Source organism: Porites lutea, chromosome 5, assembly GCF_958299795.1.
Source record: "Porites lutea chromosome 5, jaPorLute2.1, whole genome shotgun sequence".
Taxonomy (NCBI): domain Eukaryota; kingdom Metazoa; phylum Cnidaria; class Anthozoa; order Scleractinia; family Poritidae; genus Porites; species Porites lutea.
The window spans coordinates 11,169,583-11,194,657 of record NC_133205.1 but is presented as its reverse complement, the minus strand read 5'-3'; the positions used below and the strand labels follow the sequence as shown (position 1 = coordinate 11,194,657).

The window sequence follows — 25,075 nt, the reverse complement described above, 5'->3', positions numbered from 1 at the left end:
AAATATTGTTCCAGTTAAATGTTTAATCCTCATAACTATTGTACGGAGTTTTACGAATAGTCTTTCACGCACTAGTCTTTATTTTAGCCTTAAGACAAGTTTCGTTTATTCAAACCTCTTCAGTTTGGCTAAAACTGTTAAATGTTTACTTTTGATTTTAAGTTATTTGACTTGGTTAATACAAACACCCCATCCAATACAGATATAGTCGATGGATCCTTTTGAATGAGGTTTAACTGTAATGGTTTTTGAATAGGCTTTTCTTACAAATGAAAAATAAAACTGTATGGAATGTTCACACATAAAGGCTATCTTTGCTCCACCATTGCAAAAGTACATTTTTGATTCCATAAAATAATTATTAAGCTATGTTATTATACAAGAACTGCAGCATGAACAACTGGATCCCTTTTTGATCCTGACACTATACATTAATGTATAAGCATCCTCTGATGTCACAGAAGAGAGATCCCCATAGTGATTTTCAACAATGTATTTGCATTCCATGCAGAGCCAGTCCCTTTCTTGAGGTGAATCAAAAGTTCGATATGTTGAGGCCTGGACACTGGGTTTAAAGGTACACTCTAATGCCGCACCTCGCATGATCTCCTGACCACACCCGGGGCATCTAATTGTGGCAGTTCTTGTGGACATCCAGGGGAAATAATCCTTGAAATCTGACTGTTACTTGATTGGTGTTCCTAAAATAAAAACAAGTACATAAAACTGTGCAGTTCATTGTCTGAACAGCCTCTTTGGAAACCCAGCCACTAAGGGACATTTTTCTTTACAATTTTATTGTTACCTGTCCTATGAAATTATTTGAAACTTGTCACAGTAGCATGAAACGCTGTCCATTTCAGTCTTGCCTACTGTCAGTGACTAAAAAACAGTTCAAATAGACAATAGCAGCCGGCATGCTAGCATCCAATATGCAAGTGCCCCCCTTTACTAATACATGAAGCGCCCTACTCAACTTCCCTGTGAAATAGATAAGTCACAAGGAAATCAGCTATCACGAGCTTCATTACACCGACTACACTACGTTATTCAGAAAATAATCAATTAGTTATCAACATCAATATTGGAGGGAGCGGTTTCTCCGTTTGGCCATTCTCTAATCATGACATGTGCTTCCACATTTTTTCACGTTTTCCAAACGTCATTTCGTTAGCGCAAAAGTCTTGGAAACACCATGCCCTCCATAAGAAAGTTTTCTTAGTTATATCAAAGGAATCCTCAGGTGAACAGCTGTAAAAATATCTTACTTGTAATAAGCTTAAAATAAATACTAACGTGTCATTAAAATCACTTTCGTTGAAGATGATCACGCAAACCCAAACTACAAAGATTACCTACAGCCTCCAGCGTTATTAAGTAACAGAGATGGAAAATACATGTTCGATCTTAAAAGGCTTGCGATCTCTCTTCTTCCGTTTTTGTGATTTTGCCAGTTTATAAACAAAGCTAAACAAAGCTAAACAAGTTGTCTACAACTCTGCTATAAACTTAAGGAAAAGGTGAATTCTTCCGAGTATTTGATTGGCTGCTTGCCTTCGAAGTCTACCAATCGTCTACCAATCGTCTACCAATCAGAACTTAGCGATGTAGGTTTTCGCTGATCAAATTAAATGCAGGAGCGAAAATGGCGGGCACCACCACGGCGACTTTGAGTAAATAGCTGTGGGAAAGCAAGGTGCTATGTCAGTCCAGCAAAAGCGAGTAGCCGCTTTTATTTTAAAAGAACACTACGGAGAAATCGTAGAAAAGGTCGGGACCTATCTTTTTGCAAAAGGTCCTCGTCCTTTGAGAGATATTATTCATGACACTAAGTTATCTCGTGACCAAGTTCAAAAGTCTTTGTGTTGCCTTATACAGCATCATTTTGTCACGTTTGAAGTCAACAAAAAGAACGTTACCTTGTATAATGCATGGATATCAAATACACTTCTTCGTGCTCGGGCTCCTCGGTTTATCTATTGTGCAAAGTCTTTGTTTGGATACACAGGAGAGTTGATTGTGGATGAAGTTTTACAACATGGAACAGTAGCCATGAGCAAAGTTGTCTCCAAAGTTTTGAACCATTTGGTGGAAGATAACCTAGACGTAGATGAATATGAAGTCAATGCAACATTTGCTGATCTTGTAAAGAAACATTTTCTGCAAAGAGTGCAATCACCTCATGAAGACATCATTGACACAAATAGCTACTGTGAAACTGATTTGTATACCCTCCCCCCTGGAGTGAACTTTCAAGGTGATGTATAGATTCATAACCATTGTAGCCTGTGTTGCAGGTATAATAATTTAAGGTTAATGTTATGGTTGGGGGATTTTTACGAATGCGGAATGGTGTCCAGTGAAACTGAAGTTTAGTGATTTGGTTAAGAAAACTGAGGATACATGTCAAGTTTCAGTTAGGATCATTATACAGAGAAAACTTAACTGGAACTAAACTCACTCAGTTTCCTAATGCTATTTCTAGTCTTCAGAGTCATTTGACGTTTGGTACTGTTTGGTTTCCTACAAAGTATCTATGCTGAATATGCTGTAAATCAGTGCAGAAATTCTTGTTCTGGACTGTTAGCAAGGGAACATCCGAAACATCGTCATTAGCAGCCTTGAGTCTCTACTAAGATTCTCTGCAGTACTTCTTTCCAAACCATTCGATCAGCTGTTACTACCGTATTTATTCGACTATAAGCCGAGCAATTTTTACACAAATTAAAACTGAAGTGAATTAAAATTTGGGCTCTAGAGGGGGTCTCGGCTTATAGCCGAAAGATTGTTTGATAGACGCTACGGATGTCTAGGTACTGGTGATGCTGCTTAACAACACAGTTAGTTTTAAATTCATTTTTTGGATCACATTAATTCATCTGAATTAAGATTCATTGCTTTTCAATTGAATAGTTAGTTAGGGGTAATATTTATTAATTCGCGTATGTTTTCTAAGAGGGAAGCTTTTTGCATAATAAATCACCATTGCATCTCTTGTATACGCGCATGTGTGTTATCGTCTAAGCCTCATTTATGACAATCGATGTGATTTTTTTCCGAAAATGTTAGGTTTTCCTGTAGTTAGCAATTCAGTCTTGTAATAATGCATGGGTCTCGGCTTATAGCCGGGAGTTTTCGATTTATTTTTGGTTCTGGTTATGCCGAGTCTACACGTTCAAAGTTTGGGGTCTGGGCTTATAGTCGAATAAATACGGTATGTGCAAATCCTTAACCCCAGTTCTACTGACCCCTGATATGAAAAAGAGGCTTCAGTTCAGAAAATAAAATTAATGGATTGTTTGTAAAAATGTTGCCATAAGAACTAAAAAGTGTTGAAAGTACCAAAATACTCTCTATGAGTGTAGTACAGTCAAACCTCTATTAAGAGGTCACCTTTCAATTTCCCAAATCTGCTTCCCATATTTACTGTAAATTTCACCTCCATTCAACAGTCACCTCTATTAAGCAGATGTGGTCACCATTTGGGTTTCCCAAATGGCTAATTTCATTGTAATTTACCTCTGTTAGATGGTTACCTTGTTACATAGCAGTTAATAAAAAATAGCATATTTTTTAACATGAAGATAAGTGAAGCATTTCCAGTTTCTTTCACAGTTCATCAAACGCAACATAGGTAACATTGTAATCTACATAAATTAAATACACATCTCTCTCTTCATGTTGAATGAGGTTTTAAAATAAATGCAGATGATGTGTTTGATCGAAAAGACACTTAATGACGAATTACATTACTGTACAATTTATTTTTAGGTATGAACACCTCAGAACTTCCAAATACTTTTATCATATTTCCCGTTTCTATTGTTGTGAACAATAATTATTGTATTGTGATAAATGTTGCCCTCTATGTCAATTTCTGCCACATTATGGGCTTAATTTTGGAAAACCTCTATTAAGCAGTCAACCTCTATTAAGCCAATCAGGAGACAAAATTGTCCTAAAATAGGGTAACTTCAGAGAGCAAAAGAATCCACACCCCTTCCCGCTCCCCCCTCCTCTCCATTCAAAGTTGGGATGTTCGTTGTTGAGCTATTTTGAAAAAATAGCTCACATGTCAGTGGTGTGAGCGTATGTATCTTTGTGGCTTTGTAACTTTGTGGCTTTGTATCTTTGTGGCTTTGTATGTTGGGATGTTTGTTGCAAGAGCCAATAAGGTTGAAGGTACTATGAGTTGATGCTTAGGAACCAATGAGATCTTGGCATCTATTTAAACATGGCATTGGTAAAGGTCGAACAAGGGCACTTTGAGACCGCCATCTTGATTCTTCACAATTTTTTCGTCTTTTATTACGGCTACAGGTGTTTGGAAGAATTACATTAAATTTCTTCATGATTCAAACGCTGTGTACAGTGATGCAGCTGTTTAAGGGTTCATATTTTAGTATGGATGCTGCTTCAAGGCATTTCTGACCTAATTCGGCTATCGGTACAATGCACGTCAGTATGAGTTCTTTTTCACCTGCTATAACTGGGTAGGATATAAAAGATCATATATTTTCAAAGCTCTTCCAATGAAGCAATAATTGATATTTAGACATAGACTTTAATTCGAAAGTATGCGCCCTATAAAATGTGGTTTTAGAAGTTTAAAAAGGCAGCTTATTTTTGTGAAAGCCGTACCGAGTATTGTTAATCCTGTAAACAAGCTTTAAAAATATTATTCTCTCGCTTACAAAGTTCAACAGACCTTTTTCGTTCTGGCAAAACAACAACAAAAAAGAATAATAAGTGAATAACATGATACATCCGTCCTGCATACTAAGTATTATAGTTTCTGAAACGTATTTTATTTAGTAAAGATGCGTAACTTAAGTAGAAACAGTAGCGTTAGGGAATAAAATTGGAAGAAGCTAGTTGACACAATAATTACATACTGTTGTATTGAGTGGAGTAACATGATACAAGTAGAAATATATTTCGGCAGTTTGATAATTTTCTTGGAAGTTAATAAATGTTAGGCTATCAACCTTGACGTTGCATGAAACGTAATTTAATTGCAGATGTTGTAATAAAGCCGAGGTGATTTCTTAAAATCGCTTGAGAAACTTTTGTAGTAAAACAATTTGCCTTTTTTTTACGTACGAATTGTAAAAGGGCCAAAGACCAACATCTTCACATGCAAATTGTGTGCATGAGTTATTTTTATTATTCTGTTTACCAGATTACCGTGTGATAACTCGAATTCCCTCACGTACGAACGACGAAAGGGGGCAAAGTCCAACACTTTCACGTGCCAGCTGTGTGACTGTACATCTCATGCAGATTGGCTTTTCACAATAATAATAGTAACTTGGACGAATGAAGACTTGTTTCGTTTAGTAACCAATGCCCTAAAAAAGGCTCTTGTCTTTTAAGAAGCAATAGCCTTTAAAACATGAAGAGAAATAAGTTGTCGGAGTTAAAGAGTGTCTCACAAATGTTAATAAATGTTTGGTTATCAACCTTGACGTTGCATGAAACATAATTTAATTGCAGATGTTGTAATGAAGCCGAGGTGATTTCTTAAAATTGTTTGAGAAAATTTTGTGGTAAACAATTTGCCTTTTTTTTTATGTACGAATTGTAAAAGGGCCAAAGACAAACATCTTCACGTGCAAATTGTGTGCAAGAGCTATTTTTATAATTCTTTTGGTACTAGTTTACTATGTGATAACTCGAATTACCTCACGTAAGAACCACGTAAGGGGGCAAAGTCCAACACTTTCACGTGCCAGCTGTGTGACTGTACATCTCATGCAGATTGGCTTTTCACAACGATAAATAGTAACTTGGACGTATGAAGACCTGTTTCGTTTTGTAACCAATGCCTTAAAAAAGGCTCTTGTCTTTTAAGAAGCAATAGCTTTTAAACATGAAGAAATAAGTTGTCGGAGTTAAAGACTGTTTCACTGAGTAGAATCGCACGTAAAAAGCTCGTGAATTATGATGATGCAACCATCTACCACAATGATAAAAATCCTGGTATTTCGTAACTATTCGGTATTCGATGAGTCACATTTTGGCTTAAGAAACTCCGAGGAAACCTTAGAGTTTTCCTTCTAATCAACGTTTGGTGAGTAGAAATTTATTTTACTTAAACAATTTGTTCAACTTGCACCAGATGTAACAGGGAAAGACAGAGGGAAGACTCAGCTGAGCGTTTCGCGTTTTCATTTATGTAGCGCAATACCCAATTTCGCACAAAAACCAAATCTACATTTAGGATGAAAAAGGTAGATTCATCACTCTTGGCAAGGTTACACCGAAGTATTATAGTTACACTGAAGCATTCAAAATAGCTCATGCACGTTTAACGTGCCTATGTTTTTCTGTAGGTAGCTTGAACAGAGGCACAACATTGCGTGGATGGGATGGGGGAGGAAAAGCTTTATGTTCTCCTTTTGAAGTCAGTAAAATGTCAGACAACCCCTTTTAGGGTGAAGTGTCTCAACTAACTTTGTCGCTGATTGAGCGGTCACCTGGCTAATTGCTGAGGGTGACTGCTTTATAGAGGTTTGACCGTATAGATAAATGCTCTTTGTGCTGGAACAGGTACAAATTTGATGTAAAACAGACATGGCAAGATTACCCACAGGACACATGATCTTTATAGTTAACTTAAAGCCCCAAAATACATTGTACATATACACTGTACATGTACAAATTCTCCAAACTGATCTCTATACATTCTCTCAAAGAGTGAGTGGAGAGAATTTGATAAAAGATCAAGGCATTTTCTCTTTGGTGATCATTTTATTAGTTCTCATAACCTAATCTCTAGACAATGTATAGATATCATTAGGAGAAAATTTATGTTGGTCAAGGGTTAATAGATTTAATATACTTTTTAGGACCTGGGGCAAAACGAAAAAGGACTATCGAAGATGGCGGCCAACCAACTAAGAAGCAGAAAACAGAGGCAAGGTTGGTTATCAACCACCCATGTCAAGTAAAATGTTCTCATATTTTGCTTGTAAATATCTGTTGATGAGTCCAACACATATTTTTTTATTTCTAGTCTGTCTTGCAGTAAAGGAGCTTCTGTAAGTATTAACAAAGTTAAAATTTTTTCAAATCCTTTTAGTGTTCAAAGTGCTGTGGAGGACTGTATATATATTGTCTCAGATAATGTTTGTATTATATTTCAGGAAATTAAAGATGAAGGGATCTTGTGGAAAGTGAATTTCCCCAGGTTTCATCAGCACTTTATTGACATGGTAAGGATTCACACGCAATGTGTTTGTTAATAACTACCTTAAAGCACTAAAAATCTTGCAGGAAGAGTGAAAGGTGTTAATTTTTTACTGAGTGTCTTAAATGTAATTATTATTATTATCGTTATATACCTAGAATTTTATCCAGGTGTGTGCACACTCTCATTGGTTACTTCAACATCACCTGACATCACAAAATAGAAATGTTTCCGGCCTAATATTCCTAATATTGTCTGAAAGTGTTTAGTGTTCAGTTTTCCTTGAGGCCTGTCTTGTTGTAGTCCACTAGTCACCACATGGCTAAGAGAGGTTTCTCTAGTGGCTAGGGACTCAGCAGGAGGTGCAGTTGGGCTTGCAAGTAGAGGATCGGCAGAAGCCAGGGGCTGGACCATTTGGTGTTGGAGTTGCATGTGAGGTCTGGTCCAATGAGCTAGCTCCTACTGGTGGTCTTGGCAAAGGAGCCATAAGAGGCTGAACAGATTCTTGTGGGGTTGGCATAGAGGATGATTCTGGCAATGGGGTGAAGTGGGGTCAGGCTTTAGTGGTAACATGTTGATGTGTTGGTGACTGTTATCAATGGTGCATCTGGGTGGCTGTGCGTGCGCTTGGGTTTATTTCCTGAAGTCCTTGATTAGTCTGCCAAATGTGCACTTGGTGGAGGATAGCTGGGTGTTTGGCTAAGTAGTGCTGGGATACTGGAGGATGGCATGTAGTCAGTATCTAGGCTGTTGTGGGTCAGTGTTTAGGTTGCCATTGGGGTCTGTTGTTGATGATGAGCAGTTTAACAGTTTTCGCTTCTTCCCTTCTGTTTGAGTGTGGAAATGCCCAGATGAAAGTTGTTGATGTCAATGGCACTTTCATTAGGGATACAAAACATCACAAATGTGCATCAAACATCATTCAGTCAATCAGCCCTTAAAGCCCCCTTGTGCCCATTCAATGATGTGTGAGTTTAAGTTGCAGCCCACAACAGTAAGGTAGTTCACCGGAAGAAATCAGCCAATATGTACTTAAAGTATGCACTAGTGTAGCACTAGGTTGTGACAGTGCCATGTGTTTGCAGTGGGTAAAATTTGCCACCAGGTCCATGATAGCTGGAGTGATGCATGGCCAGAATACAGTAGTTTCCTTGATGTATTGAATTGAGTGGGTTATATAGATATGTGTTCTGAGTGAAGTTGTTACACCTATATGGTCCTTGCAGAGGATGAGACCATTGGCAATGCACAGATGTTTCCAGAACTGATAGCACCCCTGGAGGGAAGGATGGAGATCTTGGCAAAATTGAAATGGAGACCAGCTGGGCCATCTCTTTGTCCCTGGTTGTTGTTTGTTGGACGCTGTCCCACATGATTGCCATAGTACTTAGCGCTGAGGAAGCTGATGAACCCAGGGGTTCATCACTGGTGCTAATTAAGGATTGACGCTGCTTGGAATTAGGCTAAGCTCATGCAAGCCATAAATGAGTGGGCAGAGGGGTCAAGGGGAGCAGAGCAACCAAAGTAGCTGAGGCTGTTATGTCATCTGGTAGAAACATCATTTTGGGCCAGTAGGATGGCAGGAGAAAGCACTGGCAGCCTCATGTAGTACAACAGGAAAATGTGCCTTGTGAAATTGTTAGCATACTGTCTTCTCTTTGTGGTTGGGCAGGCAGGCATTGGAGATTTCATCAAGAAATCGATCATCAAACACTTTCTGTATTGGCTTGTGGTCCACAATAATAATCAGGATGCTACAATTGTTGAGGGCGTCTACTACCTCTAGGATCTTTCCCTGGACTGGTGCATAGATGAATCAGCAGCATGAGTGAAGTGGCTGCCAAAAAGTGTTAATTTCCAGCTTGTGCAGTAGTAAAGGGTTCTGTGAATGGATATTTATAGTGTTTCTGAGCCAGGACCTGATACCGTATCCTTTGCAAGTTGATGGCTAGGCAAGGTGGTTTTGATGTATCAAAGATTCAGACACCCTCTTTAATCTCACTGACGATAATCGATATAGATTCTTCAAAAAGTCTATTGAGCTCTTTACCCAACGAAACTGGTGTGCCTGGGTTGAGGTAGCCTGTGTTCTGTAGCACTGGAGGCATCATAGAAAACTGGATGATGATTCAGAACCAAGTGGGTAGGTCTGTGATGTTGCTAGTAGTACCTTCCCCATGGAGTGATGAAGGTGTCAAGGTGGTGATCATCCTACAACTGTTTGATGACTTCACTCCATTGCTACTGGCTCAAGGACATCCAATGCTACATCTTCGTCAAGGCCAGCTTTCACATCTACCTGCTTGTGAAGTGGAACTGGGACATGGTGTAGTGGACAATTATTGTCACTGTGAGAACAACCATAACACTTATAGGTATGCCCTTTGTCAGAGGAGGAGTTGGTGTTCACATGAATCAAGCATGTTGGACTTGTAGTAATTCAGGAGGCATTGTTTAAGGCACTGCAAGTTATCCTTTATTGCTGGGAATGGTAGACGAGTTGGTCAAGGCAGTGGGAACTGGTGATGTGGAGAGTTACAAGGCAAGCTCAATGCACTCTTAGGTGGATATGATACAGTGCATGGGTTAGTTTTCCTGTTGCTTCAGATACCTTGTCCGGTTTTGTTGCTGGTGTTAAGTACAGGGCTTCATCCATAGTTAGGAAGTGCAAAGAGAACCTGCCCAGGGCTGTGCAACTCTCCTGGCTCAGGGATAGTTTGTCAGCATCACCCATAACATAGACAATCCACTTGAGATTTTGTCTGCATTTGGAGCTGTCATAGAATCACAAGATGATGGTGCCTATCATCTTGATGTTATTTTTGTTAGCAGCATGAATGTGCACTGGAATCAGTTTGGCCTCACATAGGCTTTTTTTATTCTTGGACTGTTGTTTTTCCAGCATGAACAAAGAGTAATATTCTGGAGGAATGCTTGTTCTTCTTCTGGCTTTCGATGAACAAGGCTTCTTGTTGCTTAGATTTTTGTCGGTTTTTTAGTCTGTTGTTTCTCATTCTCTCTTCATAAGCAGGGGGGCTTAACATTTACACAAACCACTCTTGTGGAAATCTTGTACATAAATATAAAACTAGAAAATTTGATGTGGTTGGAGAACAACCTGCAAAAGAGTATATCCAAATCAGCTTAACAGACTAAAAAGAGTAGGAAAATTGCAACACCTCAAATCACAGCCATTATTTTCTGAAGCTTCCCAAACCAAATGGCACGAACCATTTAATATTCTAACAGGATTTTCTGGTTTTTCCATGTAAATGGTAAGTACCCTAGTAGTCCATCTGTTCCATGACTTCAGTTTAATGGATCAAAGCAACTTGTGTGAAAGAGAATGACAAAAGTATGGAACAAAGTGCCAGGATTATCACAGAGTTAGTAGATCGTATGTGGTATCTAGCTGTGACTACTACTCATCATTATATTATTATGAGAGCTAGGCCTGAGAGCATCAAACTTTATTAATTTTTTGAATAGAAAAGCAGTGTTCAATATGTAGTTGTTGTATCCACAAATCTTTTATCTTCTTTTTTAGGATATTGTTTCAGCTGTGACAAATAAAGTTGACAAGGTATTTCTGTGTGTAAATAAATTACATTTAAAACTCTATCGTGGTTCATGTCTTTATTAACACATTCATATTTAGCAGTGAGGAATAATTGCCAACGAGCCATCCGAGCGAAGACGCTTGGATGGCGAGGCGGCAGCAGAATAGAGCCGCGCAAGACTGGGTTGAGAGGCAGAAAAATTCTCGATCGAGCTGAAAAATGTGTAACCTGGTGTAATGTAGATTCCCCTGAGACCAAGTGGTCAGTTGTCAACCAATCAAAAGGCAGTACCTATCGCATGGGCTAAAGTTGAATGTGGCACGCTTTTTAAAATACAAAATTTCACACCATTCCCGCCGTCTCGACTTCCTGTGTTTATTTACCTAAATTTATTTGTCAAACCTGGCCACTGTAGTCAAGAAACATGAGCACTTGATATATACTGTATTAATTTTAGGGGCCATAATGGTAAGTTTTAACAAAGAGAAGTTTGTAAAACAGCAAAAGTATTCCATATGCAACACACATTATTCTCACCACTAAAAAGGATCAGATTACACGAGGAGATAAGGAAAGCTTGACACGAAGAATACGGTCGCTTCTGTTGGAAAACCTGGTGTAGGGGAAAAAATCTAACCAGCCAACTTAAAAAAATGAGAATAAAAGCGAATTCCAAGCCTAAAGCGAACGACAAAGGAAAAGAAAACAAAGCATTTTTTTCGAAACCTGGCCGAGTTTATAAAGCCATGAAATAAAATACCGACGTGCCATACATTGCATGTCCTGGGAAACATTTCAAATAGCGCAGGGAATCATTCTAAGTTTCAGTCGGGTAACAAAAAGCCTCGGGAAATTTGAAAGGTAGTTTAAATGATTAAACTGTGCAAATATTTATCTGCGATGTGAAACCGAACCGACAGTAGATTTGTAGCTGGACTTAATAATATTGCCGATCGCTTCCTCTGCAAAGCTGATTTTATTCTTTCAAAAAGGATCCCTCATGACACTTCACTCTTTTACACAGCAGGTTTGTAAAGCCACCAGACTGAATCTGAGAACTGACTCTCCTCCGGAACCTCATAAAGTAATTACATGCATAACACCTTTTCAAGAAAATAATCCTTACAAGAGGAAGGGCCCAAGAAACGGTCAAATGGGGAAAAAAAAAGGAATTTTATTCCTAAGCAAAATACGCATGATTCGCTCATTGGCACTCTATCAATAGGTATACCTAGTTATATTATAATGAACCTTTAGTTTGCAGGCGAGATTGTCAATGCAATGTTAAAGATAAGTGAGCTGGAAAGAGATCCATTGTCACCAACATCACAGTCTGTATCACTCCATCAGGTAATAACTTCTTTAGTTTATATTTATTTGCTTTTATGTACCGCTTTATGACCCTTTATACATAGGGATAGAAAGGGGAAAACTAGAGCAAAGTTTTTAGCCTAAAGTAAAGGTCCGTACACACTAGGCGACAAGTTGCAGCAACAAGTCGCGGCGACTGAGCACTTTGTGTGTACAGGTCTGGCGACTAGTTGCAGCAACGTGTTGCTGCAACAAAATTCTGCTGCAGAGACAAAGATTTTCACAGAATTATCCAGTACACATGAGGAAATTTGTCGCTGCAACGTGTCGTTGCGACATGTTGAACAATGTATTTACAGGGCTTGACCATAGTCAAAATATCTGATGTGTCAACGGCTAGACCACTGTGCCTCCATTGTAAATGAAATTGGCAGCTTGATCTTGAAAATCTGTTGTTATTTTGCTTTCTGTTTAATTTGTGTGTGATTCTATCTGCATTTGGTGTACAGGCATTACTTGTAGGAAAAATAGATGCAGGAAGGAGGTGATAACCTTCTTTTCAGCCCCTAAGTTTCTTGCAGCACAATGTATAGTTGTAATGTAGTTTGTTAGCCTGTTTCTGTGGCTATATAGCCTGTGCCAGGCTCTCAGATAGTATAGTGGGAACGTATTAAAATGAGCAAAGCGAAAATAAGACGCGCACAACTTGGGCCTGGAACAGGCTTGTGGTTATGAAACTGACAGGACTATTATCTTGTAACGGAATGACATTTCCACCCCTGGGTGGTAGGGTGCTTCCATTCGCTATGTGTTGAAGGAACAGGCATGAGCTTTTTGGATCAACTCAAGGCTAATTCCATGAGACACTTAGATGTTACCATCTTTCATTCCATGCTAGTTAATTTTATGTTGACAATATTTTATTTTATTGACAGATTTCACAAAACTTGTCAATCACCCCCAAAATGGAGAAGACCGAGATCACTCAGTATCTTTCCTTGCTTACAGATGAGAAGGTATTTACTTGTAGTGTTCCAGCTTTTTCTTGATTTTTTAGTGAACTACCTCCTAGGAACAAAACAATTGAAGATAAAGCAGTAATTAGCATTGATTAAATTCAACTACAGAAATTTGAACCTCGCCTCAACACATGAATTAACACCTAGCTTCAATAGTGGGGAAGGGATGAAACTTTTTGTATAACACACTACTGCACACTTAAGGCTTAAAAGCACATAAAAAGAATCAGTAATAGGGAGCTCAAGCAACGGCAATGGCGGCGACGGCTACGAAGACGTCATTTAAGGTGACTCGACCCAGTTTTTTTTGGGGGGTACCATCCTACTTTGAAGTTGTCTGGTATCCCCACCTTTACTTTTATCGTAAGTCTAACACATAGAATGGATAACCTATAGATCAATCTACAATATAACATAAAATATTTGGCGATCGGAGTAAATGTCACGTGGTTATAATGCCACGCCCCTTTAAGGTCTGAGTCGAAAATCTGCTGTTGCAGGCATTTTTTCGTGAAAATCTCTCGGCTACACATAGCGCGCATTAGTGCCTTGCGCTGAACAGAGTTTCACCAAAATCGCAAAGACCCAATTTGAGAAATTCAGCGGTTTCCAAATTTAGGTCATAATTTATGCGAAAATGATAAGCAAACTTTACACGGATTATATCTAAAAAACTATAAGATTCATCTCTTTATTTTGAGCATCCTTATAACAGATGGGTCCTTGCAAGTCAGCAAAACGCTTTAGGGCCTTGTAAATGCGCGCGATTTCGAGCAAAGCAAACATATAGAAATTATAGTTTTCGCTATTTGTTGACGTTTGTCAGCGTTTAAGAGTCTTTCTCACGAAAAATGCATTTTCTTAAAAATTCGTAGTTTTTTTTCCTTCAAATATTTTCAGGGCCACAATTGATTAACTAACTACCCGGACTCTGAATTTCATGGTCATTGAAAAACTGTGACATTATCTTCTATAAGCCCAAACTTGAGTAAACATTGAAGATTTTTAGCGTTTTGGCTGAGTTTGTGCTTTGGGAGTTGTCTATTGTTTCTAGTCTGTCATTATACAGCATTCTTGTTCAGCACGCGTGCAATGACCACGCTTGGCTGACTTCCGAATGCTCACCGAGATATTCCCGTCACGAGTTGGTTCAATTATTGGCTTGCATTAAACATATGAAAAAATGATCTTTTTTTAATAGTAAGTAGATTTAGTGTGTAGCACTTCTTGATTTTTTTTGCAAAGGCACAAGAAGCACGAGAATTGATTAAAAATTGTGAGTTAAACCTGTATGTATCACGCGATGGCCTGTCTCACTGTACCAAACTGATCATATCTCGGTGAGCATTCGGAAGTCAGCCAAGCGCGGTCATTGCACGCGTGCTGAACAAGAATGCTGTATAATGACAGACTAGAAACAATAGACAACTCCCAAAGCACAAACTCAGTCAAAACGCTAAAAATCTTCAATGTTTACTCAAGTTTGGGCTTATAGAAGGTAATGTCACAGTTTTTCAATGACCATGAAATTCAGAGTCCGGGTAGTTAGTTAATCAATTGTGGCCCTGAAAATATTTGAAGGAAAAAAAACTACGAATTTTTAAGAAAATGCATTTTTCGTGAGAAAGACTCTTAAACGCTGACAAACGTCAACAAATAGCGAAAACTATAATTTCTATATGTTTGCTTTGCTCGAAATCGCGCGCATTTACAAGGCCCTAAAGCGTTTTGCTGACTTGCAAGGACCCATCTGTTATAAGGATGCTCAAAATAAAGAGATGAATCTTATAGTTTTTTAGATATAATCCGTGTAAAGTTTGCTTATCATTTTCGCATAAATTATGACCTAAATTTGGAAACCGCTGAATTTCTTGAATTGGGTCTTTGCGATTTTGGTGAAACTCTGTTCAGCGCAAGGCACTAATGCGCGCTATGTGTAGCCGAGAGATTTTCACGAAAAAATGCCTGCAACAGCAGATTTTCGACTCAGACCTTAAAGGGGCGTGGCATTATAACCACGTGACATTTACTCCGATCGCCAAATATTTTATGTTATATTGTAGATTGATCTATAGGTTATCCATTCTATGTGTTAGACTTACGATAAAAGTAAAGGTGGGGATACCAGAGAGCTTCAAAGTAGGATGGTACCCCCCCAAAAAAACTGGGTCGAGTCACCTTAAGAAGTGAAGTCGCGCTTATCCATCTCGTTCAATTCGTCAAATGTTGGCAATTTTTTCTGGAGCTGACTGTTTTAGTCGTGTCATTGGATAATAAGGTCCCTAATGTTAGAGAAGGCAGACAAATGGTATGAGGATTGCAAGGAAAAAGCGTACTGTGTTATTATTAGGTATCATATCAAATCTACACTGAAATGTCTTACTCAGTTATGCAATCATTTGATATTTGAAGTGCCATAAATCTTGCAGTTAAATGTTATTATTATTTCCTTTTTACCAGGATAATTTAGTTTCAAAAACCGGAGAGAGTGGAGGAGGAATGTACTGCATCAGTATCCTTTTGTTATAAGCAGTCGCACATCGAGGGCCAGTCGCATACTCAGGGAGTGGGGGTACTCCTGGGAATTCTTGGAGGGGGTGTGCCACCCGGTTCTCCAAATCCTGACCCTATTTCAGACCAAAAAACGTCATATTACAATTTCATACACCCATTTTAAGACCTGGCCTTTAAAATGCATACACGTTTTAAATCTATTTAAGGTCTGGTTTAAAGATCAAGAGTTTGACTGAGTGGAATGTTAGACAATTTTGCTTTGCCAAAAAGGCTTCCTGCTCACTGATAACCTGGAACAGATTATTTTTCTATAAACATTGTTGGTTCGTAGTAAAGAACAGCAGGAAGAAAGCCTGCAATTGCAAGAACTATGCTAACAGACCTGAGGTAATTTGTTCACACAAGGCAGTCATAGTACTGATTTTTGGCACTTGAATTCAGTTGTAGTATTACTATCTGCAATTATGTCCATAAAAGCAAGAAAACTTGGAACGTAGGTACTTCATATTAGACACAATCATTTCTAATTTCCATGTGACCTCATGTAAAAAGAAGTGATTCCTTTCGTTTAGGTAAGGATTAGGGCTAGAGGACACTTTGTGTTGTCTGTCATAAGGAGAATGAATCTCATTAACTTGCAATCCTGGACGAGTCTTGGAAATATCGAGTATTATATATTTTTCCTTAACGAGTGCTAAAGATATGCAGAAGTGTGTTGATACACTTTGTCAAAATGTGGTGGAATCCATTGTTCAGGAAAGGTGCGAGAAATGGTTTTTATCATTACATTTTCTTTCTTGTAGTGTCATTGAAAAGGGAAGAGAAACATAATTTTAGTTTTTGAGTAATTACCCTGACATTGGTCATTATCCCAAGTAGATCCGGGTTAATCAAATGCAGAGACTTTGAAAATGTCCTTTGTGTTGATTATAGATTTGGATCCAGATGTTTTAGGATCTTCAGACTGCTGTTACTTAAGAAGCACATGGAACAGAAACAAGTAAGTTCTAAAAATAGTGAATTTGGAAAAGATTTGATTCAGAACAGCGGAAGGCCTACACTAATGATACATAATTATATCTTTAAAGCTCATGAGACTAAATCAGTCAAGAAGATTTTTATTTCTCAGCTGTAAAATTTACAAATGTCAGAGCAGACCAATGTAAGTAAATCTTCATTTCCTAAACTTTCTCGGGAAGATGCCTAAAGAATATCAATCTCCTACCACTAGATAAATATTTTCTTGTGACCAGTAAAAAGGTTCTTATTAAAAGTTTTCTTATTTCTAATCTGTTTTCAACTCCAGTTAGGTGAGCTAGCAATGATTCCATCTAAAGATGCCAAAGAGCTGTTGTACAAGTTATTTGCCGAGAGATTCATTTCGCTGCAGGTACCATTTGAAATTTTACCAGCATTTATGCCTTTTTTAAGTTTTGTTTTGATTCAGTATTGTTAACAAACAACTCCCAGTTGCAAGGGTGCTGTTGGGGGCTGTTCAGTGAAGTTTGACTGCTTGGGGTATCTTTTGTATTGTGCTTGTTGAGGCAACTGAGTCCATAAATAGTATCTCCAACAATATTGGATCGCGCATGTTCACCACATTGAAGTATACCTGGGGATTTTTCATCTTCGTCGCAAATTAATTGCTCTGCCAGCGTATTTCTTGCATAGAGGACCTTGAGATTGGGCAACGAAAACAATAAAAAGATTGGGTTAGAGTGCGACCTTCAAGCTAAATATGTGTGCCTCGAAAATCACTGTCTGTGCTCTTTTGGGGAAAGATTGAGAGTTCGCAAAACATAACTGGCTAGAAATTCTATGGTTGTGCATAGATTCAATTTCTGACTCTTAGTCTAAAAGAAAAGGTCGCTGTTTATTAATCTCCTTGATTAGCTAAGCACCCACGCCGAGCTAGTAAAGTTATCGTCATTACATTTATATAGGTCGCTTTTGCTGCAGGTTGTGAGCAACTTGCCTGCCCCCGCGCGCCCTCAGAGCTCCCCTACCAAAGAGAGCTTGCTCGCAGGCTACTGTTGTTGGGACTTGTCAGAACTGTGTGAACAGGAGCATTAACTACATCTAACAACTGCCAACCACATTGTACCATTTAATTTTACACTTGCTTTTTGCCAACAGGAAATTCCACGAGCCTCTGATTATGCTCCATCCAGAACATTTTATTTGTTTTCTGTGGATCTTCAACAGCTGAGCAGAATGCTGATTGAAAAGTCATATCAGGTAACAAGGAAGGGTTAGCCGGCAATAATGAACAAAAGAACCATGCCAATTAATGTCAAAGATGAGGTAATGGCACCAAGACCCTGTTGTACCAAGGATCTTGTTGTTCATGGAGATTGTTCAGTTGGACATGTCTCTCAGTGAATATTCTCCTTTGTAGGCGGCAGCTGATAAAGCTTATCGCTTTCAACATCCCTTGTTGCATTCTTGTTACACTTACACCTCAGAATCACATACTAAGGCTTAGAATAGTCATCAGATTCTATCTGGAAAATTTTCGTTGTGCTGTGCAATTCTCGTCTTTGTAACGTGTTTTTAGTCTTTTTATTCTTCTGATAATAAAAGATTTTGTAAAAAATTTAGGCGCAAGAAGTAGCGCGTTAAAAACATGACATTTCGGCGACGACATGTAACCATTATCAAACGCAAATTAACAGAAATGATAAACGATTTATAATAGATAGATTTAGCCAGGGCTAAAAGAAAAGCTCTCGATAATAATTATAGTTTGCTCAAACAAAATATAAAATCGTGTAATGATAAAGGTGATGTTACATGGTACGATTCGCTACGACAATTTTTAGCGCAACACAGCATTGCAATGTTGGAACAATGTTGTAACTATTCCAAACAATTTTGTAACAATGTTGCAACGCTGTGTTGCGCTAAAAATCGTTGTTGCAAATCGTCTCGTGTAACATCACTTTAAGCGGCGAAGGCAACGAGAACGGTGAAAAAACAGCAATAGGTCTAATTAGCCAAAAACAACTTTGCATGTGCAGCACACTTCTTTTCTACATTTCTTTGCCGTTATTTTGCACGACTACAACGTGAACCTTCCAGAAACTTCCTAGTTACACGTTTTATGGAGGAAATGTCGTACGTGCTCTTGTTCACTTATTTTTCAACTGCCACTCATTTTCACCTTGGTGGTCGCTAGCATTTCTCATTTTCTCACCACCGCTATAAAATTTTCATGTTGTTCTTCCAACAAAAAATGTCTCCTTTGTTTTTTATCTCTCGCTCTAGCTCTCTGCCACTATTTTTCTCATTGAGCTTCGCTGGCCTGTCGCCTACTTTCTCTTTTTCTGTCTTTATCTTTCTCTATTTTCAGTTTCCGCTGTCTGTTTTCGTCTTTACTGACCCACTAGTTGTCTCTGCTTTACAAGACGCGGGTGGCTATGCGATTTCCTACCAAAATAACCTTGAGTTGTATTTAGGTTGGCATACCTGTTTATTGATTTATTTTACATTGGCATGCCTGTGGTGTGGACGGACGAGCGGACGTACGGTCACGCGATTACCAAAATTCTCGGACGGGTAGATAACTACTACTACGCTCGCGAATGGTCACTCAGTGTAACAAATCTGAAAATAGCTGATTCTTTCTTTTAAAAACAATGGGAATTATTGTGGCAATTAAATCTCAACATTACTTGTCAATATTTTGTCCCACTGCAAAACTTCATATACCAGGTATTTTTCTCAAAACTGGATTAAACAAATAATATTTTTCAAACTTTGCTACATATATCATAATACTACTGACACATTTCAGAAGTCAATGAATTACTTGAACGACATAAAATAATGCTACATAACGGATGATGTTTAATACGTGACGGCTTAAGGTCAGAACTTTAATGGGTTTTCATCGAAGGAATGCCACTTGCCTTGCCATTTAATGTTGACATTCTTTCTAGAAAAGGGGGCATTTCAGAAGTCACCTTCCTGATGATATCACCATCAAAGCTTTAAATGGGTCACTTACTACTTATAAGTTATTTGGTGTGACCTATGGCAATGGCAATCATTTTAAATCGGCAATGTGCCTGCCTTCACACCGGGTACCACAGCCCAGGTGGTAAAGGTATGATGGCCTGTGGGAACATCATCAAAGAAGATCAGGACTTCGGTACTGTGGAATCGCAAAAAAGCCCGCTACTCCCTTTGGCTATTTCCTATTGGTTGCCCTTTATTTGCGTCAGTAGCTGATAAAAATTGAAAAAGGCGAGTGGAGCGTATATCGACAATATAAAGTGGCTATAGCACTATTGATTGGGTTCTTCAAAAAACAGTTTATCGAGGCAATGGTAATATTTAGCACAAAGAAAAAGAACACCGAACAAAAATATGGAAAAAAATTGCTTTCAAGAAGATGACGATGGAAAAAAATGTTTGCGGAGATATATATGTTTTAAAAAAAATGTCCCCCCCCCCCCCCTCCAGAAAAAATAATGGTCTGTCCCTAAGCGTACTCAGCTACAGCGTTACTACTTTTGCACAGTTACGAGTAATCGTGCCTGTTGATTAAATTAATGCTTCTTGGTTAGCTAAGTGATTGCGTGGAGGCTAGGCTTATGCTAAGATTGAGCCTTCTTTCTGTTCGCAGGCGCTTGGAAATCTGATGAGTAGGCGCCAAACTGAAGTTCAAGAACACAGGTATCATGTTTGATTTCTTTGAAAAGAAAAACTATTTACGGTAGTAGAAATTCAATTGATTCAACAGTTAACCATTTCTTCGATATGTCCTTTTAAAGATGTGAGCATTACGAAATAAAGAAGGATTGATTGATTATCAGGGTTTTTTTTTGTGTGATTCAAGGCGTTTGGTGGAAAAAGAGGAAAGACTAGAAGCCACAATAAATTCTCTGAAGGCCCAACATGGTGAAGAGACATCAGCCGAGGCGATAGCTGAACTACAGGAACTCATTCTACCTGCTGAAAGGGAACAACTTAAAAAACTTAAACTTAACCTCGCCAAGTAAGTATGCAAGGGGCAGCCGGTATGAGGGAAACTCTTGTCGATAAGCAAGTACCTTTTTTCTTCTTTGTACAAAAGGCTCTTTAATATAACGTGGAATGAATTCTTGGAATGAAAGCCACACGATGATTTAAAAAAAGTTTTTTTTTTGGCCAGTTTCACTCTTTTCCCTCACCAATTATGAAAACCGGAATATTTTTGTAATCTTACGTTACTTCAAATACATTTTTGGCTTTCTCCAAATTTCGTGATATTCTTCTTTCAACATTTTCGGAATAAAATGTTTGAATTTAAACACAGATCTGACCCAGTAAACTGACGCTACAATAGTTCACAAAATAAGTTGACTGGAACCTATTTTGTTCTCACTTTAGCATGTGAATTTTCGTCCCAAGTAATTAGTCTTTTTATCATCACCTAGAACACCAAATCAAAATAAAAGCAAGCCAAAACAACAGAATTTGAAACTAAACATGAAGTAACCTCAGCCACTTGTTTTTTACTGTAAACAATCTCTTAGACGCCCTCTCTCAAATAAACGCCCCTTCTCTAATACTTCCCCATGCGCTGATAAGTTTGTATTAGACGCCTTCTCTCAAGTCAACGCCCTTTCTCTAATACTTCCCCCTGCGCTTATAAGTTTGTATTAGACGCCCTCTCTCAAGTAAACGCCGCTTCTCTAATACTCCCCCATGCGCTTATAAGTTTGTATTAGACGCCCTCTCTCAAATAAACGCCCCTTCTCTAATACTCCCCCCTGCGCTTATAAGTTTGTATTAGACGCCCTCTCTCAAGTAAACGCCGCTTCTCTAATACTCCCCCATGCGCTTACAAGTTTGTATTAGACGCCCTCTCTCAAATAAACGCCCTTTTTCTAATACTTCCCCCTGCGCTTATGAGTTTGTGTTAGACTCCTCTCTCTAATAAACGCCCCGTCTAATAGACGCCCCTCTTGACAAAGACACCAAAATAGTAGGAAGTAGCGAAATATAGCTAAATCATTGAATCTAATCAGATTCTTGCTTGATTATCAAGAGTTTCGCATTTCATTGTTAAAAGTTAGAACATTTATTACGTCACCAAAATTGAGTCACTCCAGATTAAAAAGGGGAAGAAAACCAAGTCTGAATACCAGAACAGTGTTATTAGCAGCAATGAATAACAAGCGTGGATCAACGTTGGACCAGGGGCACCAAACGACCGAATGTTTCTAAATACGTCAGAAGTGTCGTCTGAAATCTGTTTGGTAAATTTGAACCTGCATTATAAACTGTGTATCTTTTCGGATGTCTAAGGGGAACTGTGGTCGTCTCGAAAGTTTTGAGCGACTTTTTCGTCTTATCCGAAACTGTTTGGTAGCCTGGAGTGTCCAGTCGAAAGTTTGAGCACATAGATTAGCCTTACTTTCATTGGAGAATTTTCGGTGGATGCTTTGTCTTTGTACCGAAATTTTTGGGGAGACCTTTTTTAACATTGATCGCCATATATATCTTTGTAATTAAAAATAACACAACCTTCAAAAATCGTAGGTAGTTTAAGACAAAAACTCCAAATATCTTTATGCGAGTGGAACGGTTTAGCCTTTCTCGAGCTTTAGAAATTTCTTAGCAATATTTCCTCCTTCGAAAGAAGTCAATGAGTGCCCCTGTTTGGACGACGTTTGCTGTTAATGTATGTTTGACGTCAATCGTAAATTCTCCGTTCCCCTCCTCCCTCGCGCGGTGTCTCGCGCCCTAATTCCCTTCCCCTTCCCTTTCGAACGCAGGCTAACTCAAGAGGGATGCAGTCATATGAGCATCTACTAAAAAGAACATCTTTAGTGTTTGAAAGGCCGTTTTTTGAATCTACTACGGTGGCAAACTTCAACTCAGTTGATAAAACTAATTTTTAGTGTTAACTCACCCACTGGTACATTTGGCACCATCGAAGAGTCACTTTTTTCATGTCCACAAATAATTTTTGTGTTGTTTTTCCTTTTTGTATTCTTCCAGGTTGGAACAGAGTGAGTTACAAGTGGATGAAACAATTTTCATTCTTTCTCAGTACATTGCTTCACATTAGAAGTCTAGTATTAAAGAATGAAGGAAATCTACGGATACAAAGCATCATTTGTAGTTCCTTATTGTTACTATTTCGCGGCAATGAAACTTCGCGAATGAGAACTAATGGGTCTTCTTGAAATGTGGCTGAAGCCATATTTCTGCAGTGATCATAAAAGCGTCATAACAGAAAATAACTCAGAACATTTGGTGGACTCAAATGCTGGAGAGAATAACTGTCAGTTTTTAAACAATCTGTATGACATAGAAGAGAGTCTCTGATTATTAAAAGTAACTTCCATGTCTACACCGCTTCACTCACCAAAATCCAAACCAACATGATACTACTTTACAGCTCCGATATAGAAAAATTAAACGCAGCAGGAAAAACAAAAAAACAGAAAATTGGCTTATTTCCATTTTTTATTAGTGATGTCAGTGGAAATCAAAATAATGGCATTCTAAGTCACAGAGAGAGTATTCATTATTCACACTACTAGAGTGGTTTTCGTTTGAGTGTCGTAAAACCAAAACCAAAGTAATTACTCTGGCCAATCACATAGGACACAGACAATACATTGAACCAATCAAAACTCGAAGTAATTACATGTGGCTGACGCAAAGCGCGGGAAAATCGTGCGAGCGCGTCACAATTGGCTTTGGTTTTACTTCTGATTGGATGAAAAGGTGGCGCGAATCTTTTAAGCCAATCGCATCGTGTAGAAAGTGCAAAACCAATTACTTTTCGACACTCAAATGAAAACCGCTCTAAAACAGTAAAACTAATGTATTAGTATATTTATACCTCATGCACGCATGTAGAGAATGCACATGGTCACTTAAAAAAAAAAAGATGCAGGTTTCTGGTACTTGGTGGCCCTGTGCATCCATAACCCACAGCAGATACCACATTTAAAGATGTATTTATCAACTAGTTCTCTTTGTTACTTCTTTTGAGAAGCAATTTTAAATTTCTGCTGATGGTTCTTTTTGGTCAGATTCTGACTTAAGACCTTACAATACAGTGGAACCTAGATAAGTTGAACCTCAATTAAAGGAAGTCCTTGGGATACCGAACCAAATTCCTCACCATAATAAGAGGAAAATGTATGGAAAAGAACCTCTCTATATATGTTTTAGTTAATTTTTCCTCTCAGATAATTTTTGTTTTTCTTCTGTTTTTGGGTATGGAAATGTATGCTAATGAAGTTGAAACAAAAGACAAAGAAAAATTACCAGAGATAAAAAATTGACTACAACATAATTATATAAACCTCATGACAGTGAACATATTTTGCTAGTCTATAGGCCCTTCATTAAATCGAGGTTCCAAGATCTTCATCTAAATCTAATAAATATCACTTTCAAACTTAATATGGATACAAGTAGACAGAACATACTCATTTATACTGCTATACCGTAAATCCCCTATTAAGCCCGGCCCCCTCTCTCTAACAAGCCCCCCTTTTCAGGGGAAGAAAGTTAATAAGCTCCCCTCCCCACCCCTAATTATTCTTCACTAATAAATGAGCAACTGTATTTGTCAATCACGACTATAAAACTTTGTGTGCACTGATTCGGGATGGTTTATTTACCAACTGGAAGTTTGGATTGATTCTGATCCTCATCTGCATGACCTCCAACCTTCTTGTTCTTGAGCTTTTCCACTTTGTATTCTATAAATTCTTTATGGGGAACTGGTACCAATGTCTTTTCTAAATTAAATAACCCCCCATCTCTATTAAGCCCCCCCTCAAATGGGCCTGAAATAAGTAGGACCCCCGGGGCCCTTTTAAATAGAGAGGAGACGTTGTTATGTCATGTTTGGATGACAACAAACCGAAAAAGTCACTTTATAGGCTATTTGCACTATTTCAAACTTCACTGATCTTATTCAATTTCATTTAATTTGGCAAATCTTGACGAAATTTTCTTTGGGACTGTATCTATCGTTTTCTAAGTTTAAAAAAATGAAAGTGACGATTTTTGTGTTGTGTTCACCTACTCCATAAAGTGGACTTGTGGAATTAGGAAGTTTCATGTCGTAGTGGTGCAATGACGGCAAAGAAATGACAAAATAGTAAGATGCAAGTGCAAAGTTGTTGTTTGTTACCATAAACATATTATTTATTGCCAATCCCCTTGCCGTCGCCATCGTCATTGGTTTTGTTGTCATTCAGAAATAGTACTACCATGGTAACGTGATGTCACACTTCTCCTCTCTATGGAGGATTTACGGTAAAGGTTTGAAATAAATGTGGTTTTAAGACTGAAACAGTCTCTTAAATATATTATTTTATATATATAACCGTTCTTATAAAATTTATTTTTCTCTAATTGTGTTAGAGTATAATAATATTCACTCTGGCTTAATCACCCTAAGATAAGCTTTTACTTTATCTCCTCTCGTAGTAATATGCACTGTTTTCTTTCCTAAG

At 38.3% G+C, this 25,075-nt stretch overlaps 1 protein-coding gene across 1 annotated transcript; it reads left to right on the top strand.

Annotated features, from left to right (window-relative positions):
* The first annotated feature begins 1,647 nt into the window (after positions 1–1,647).
* On the top strand, positions 1,648–24,974 carry LOC140936267 (DNA-directed RNA polymerase III subunit RPC3-like). The gene is made up of 15 exons (XM_073385707.1): positions 1,648–2,257; positions 6,852–6,924; positions 7,019–7,043; positions 7,149–7,217; positions 10,740–10,775; positions 12,010–12,102; positions 12,999–13,079; positions 15,543–15,594; positions 16,297–16,357; positions 16,530–16,596; positions 16,903–16,986; positions 17,733–17,834; positions 20,227–20,276; positions 20,440–20,598; positions 22,590–24,974. Exons 1-15 carry the CDS (start codon positions 1,702–1,704, stop codon positions 22,657–22,659), a joined length of 1,578 nt encoding a protein of 525 aa, XP_073241808.1. The 5' UTR covers positions 1,648–1,701; the 3' UTR covers positions 22,660–24,974.
* Positions 24,975–25,075: the final 101 nt, after the last annotated feature.

What these genes read in the sequence shown, in the direction of transcription:
- LOC140936267 (XM_073385707.1), top strand. Translation starts at nt 1,702, where the DNA reads ATGTCAGTCCAGCAAAAGCGAGTAGCCGCTTTTATTTTAAAAGAACAC. An exon ending in GAATCCATTGTTCAGGAAAG is followed by an intron (nt 16,358 to 16,529) that starts GTGCGAGAAATG and finishes TGTTGATTATAG; the next exon opens with ATTTGGATCCAGATGTTTTA. An exon ending in CTTAAACTTAACCTCGCCAA is followed by an intron (nt 20,599 to 22,589) that starts GTAAGTATGCAA and finishes GTATTCTTCCAG; the next exon opens with GTTGGAACAGAGTGAGTTAC.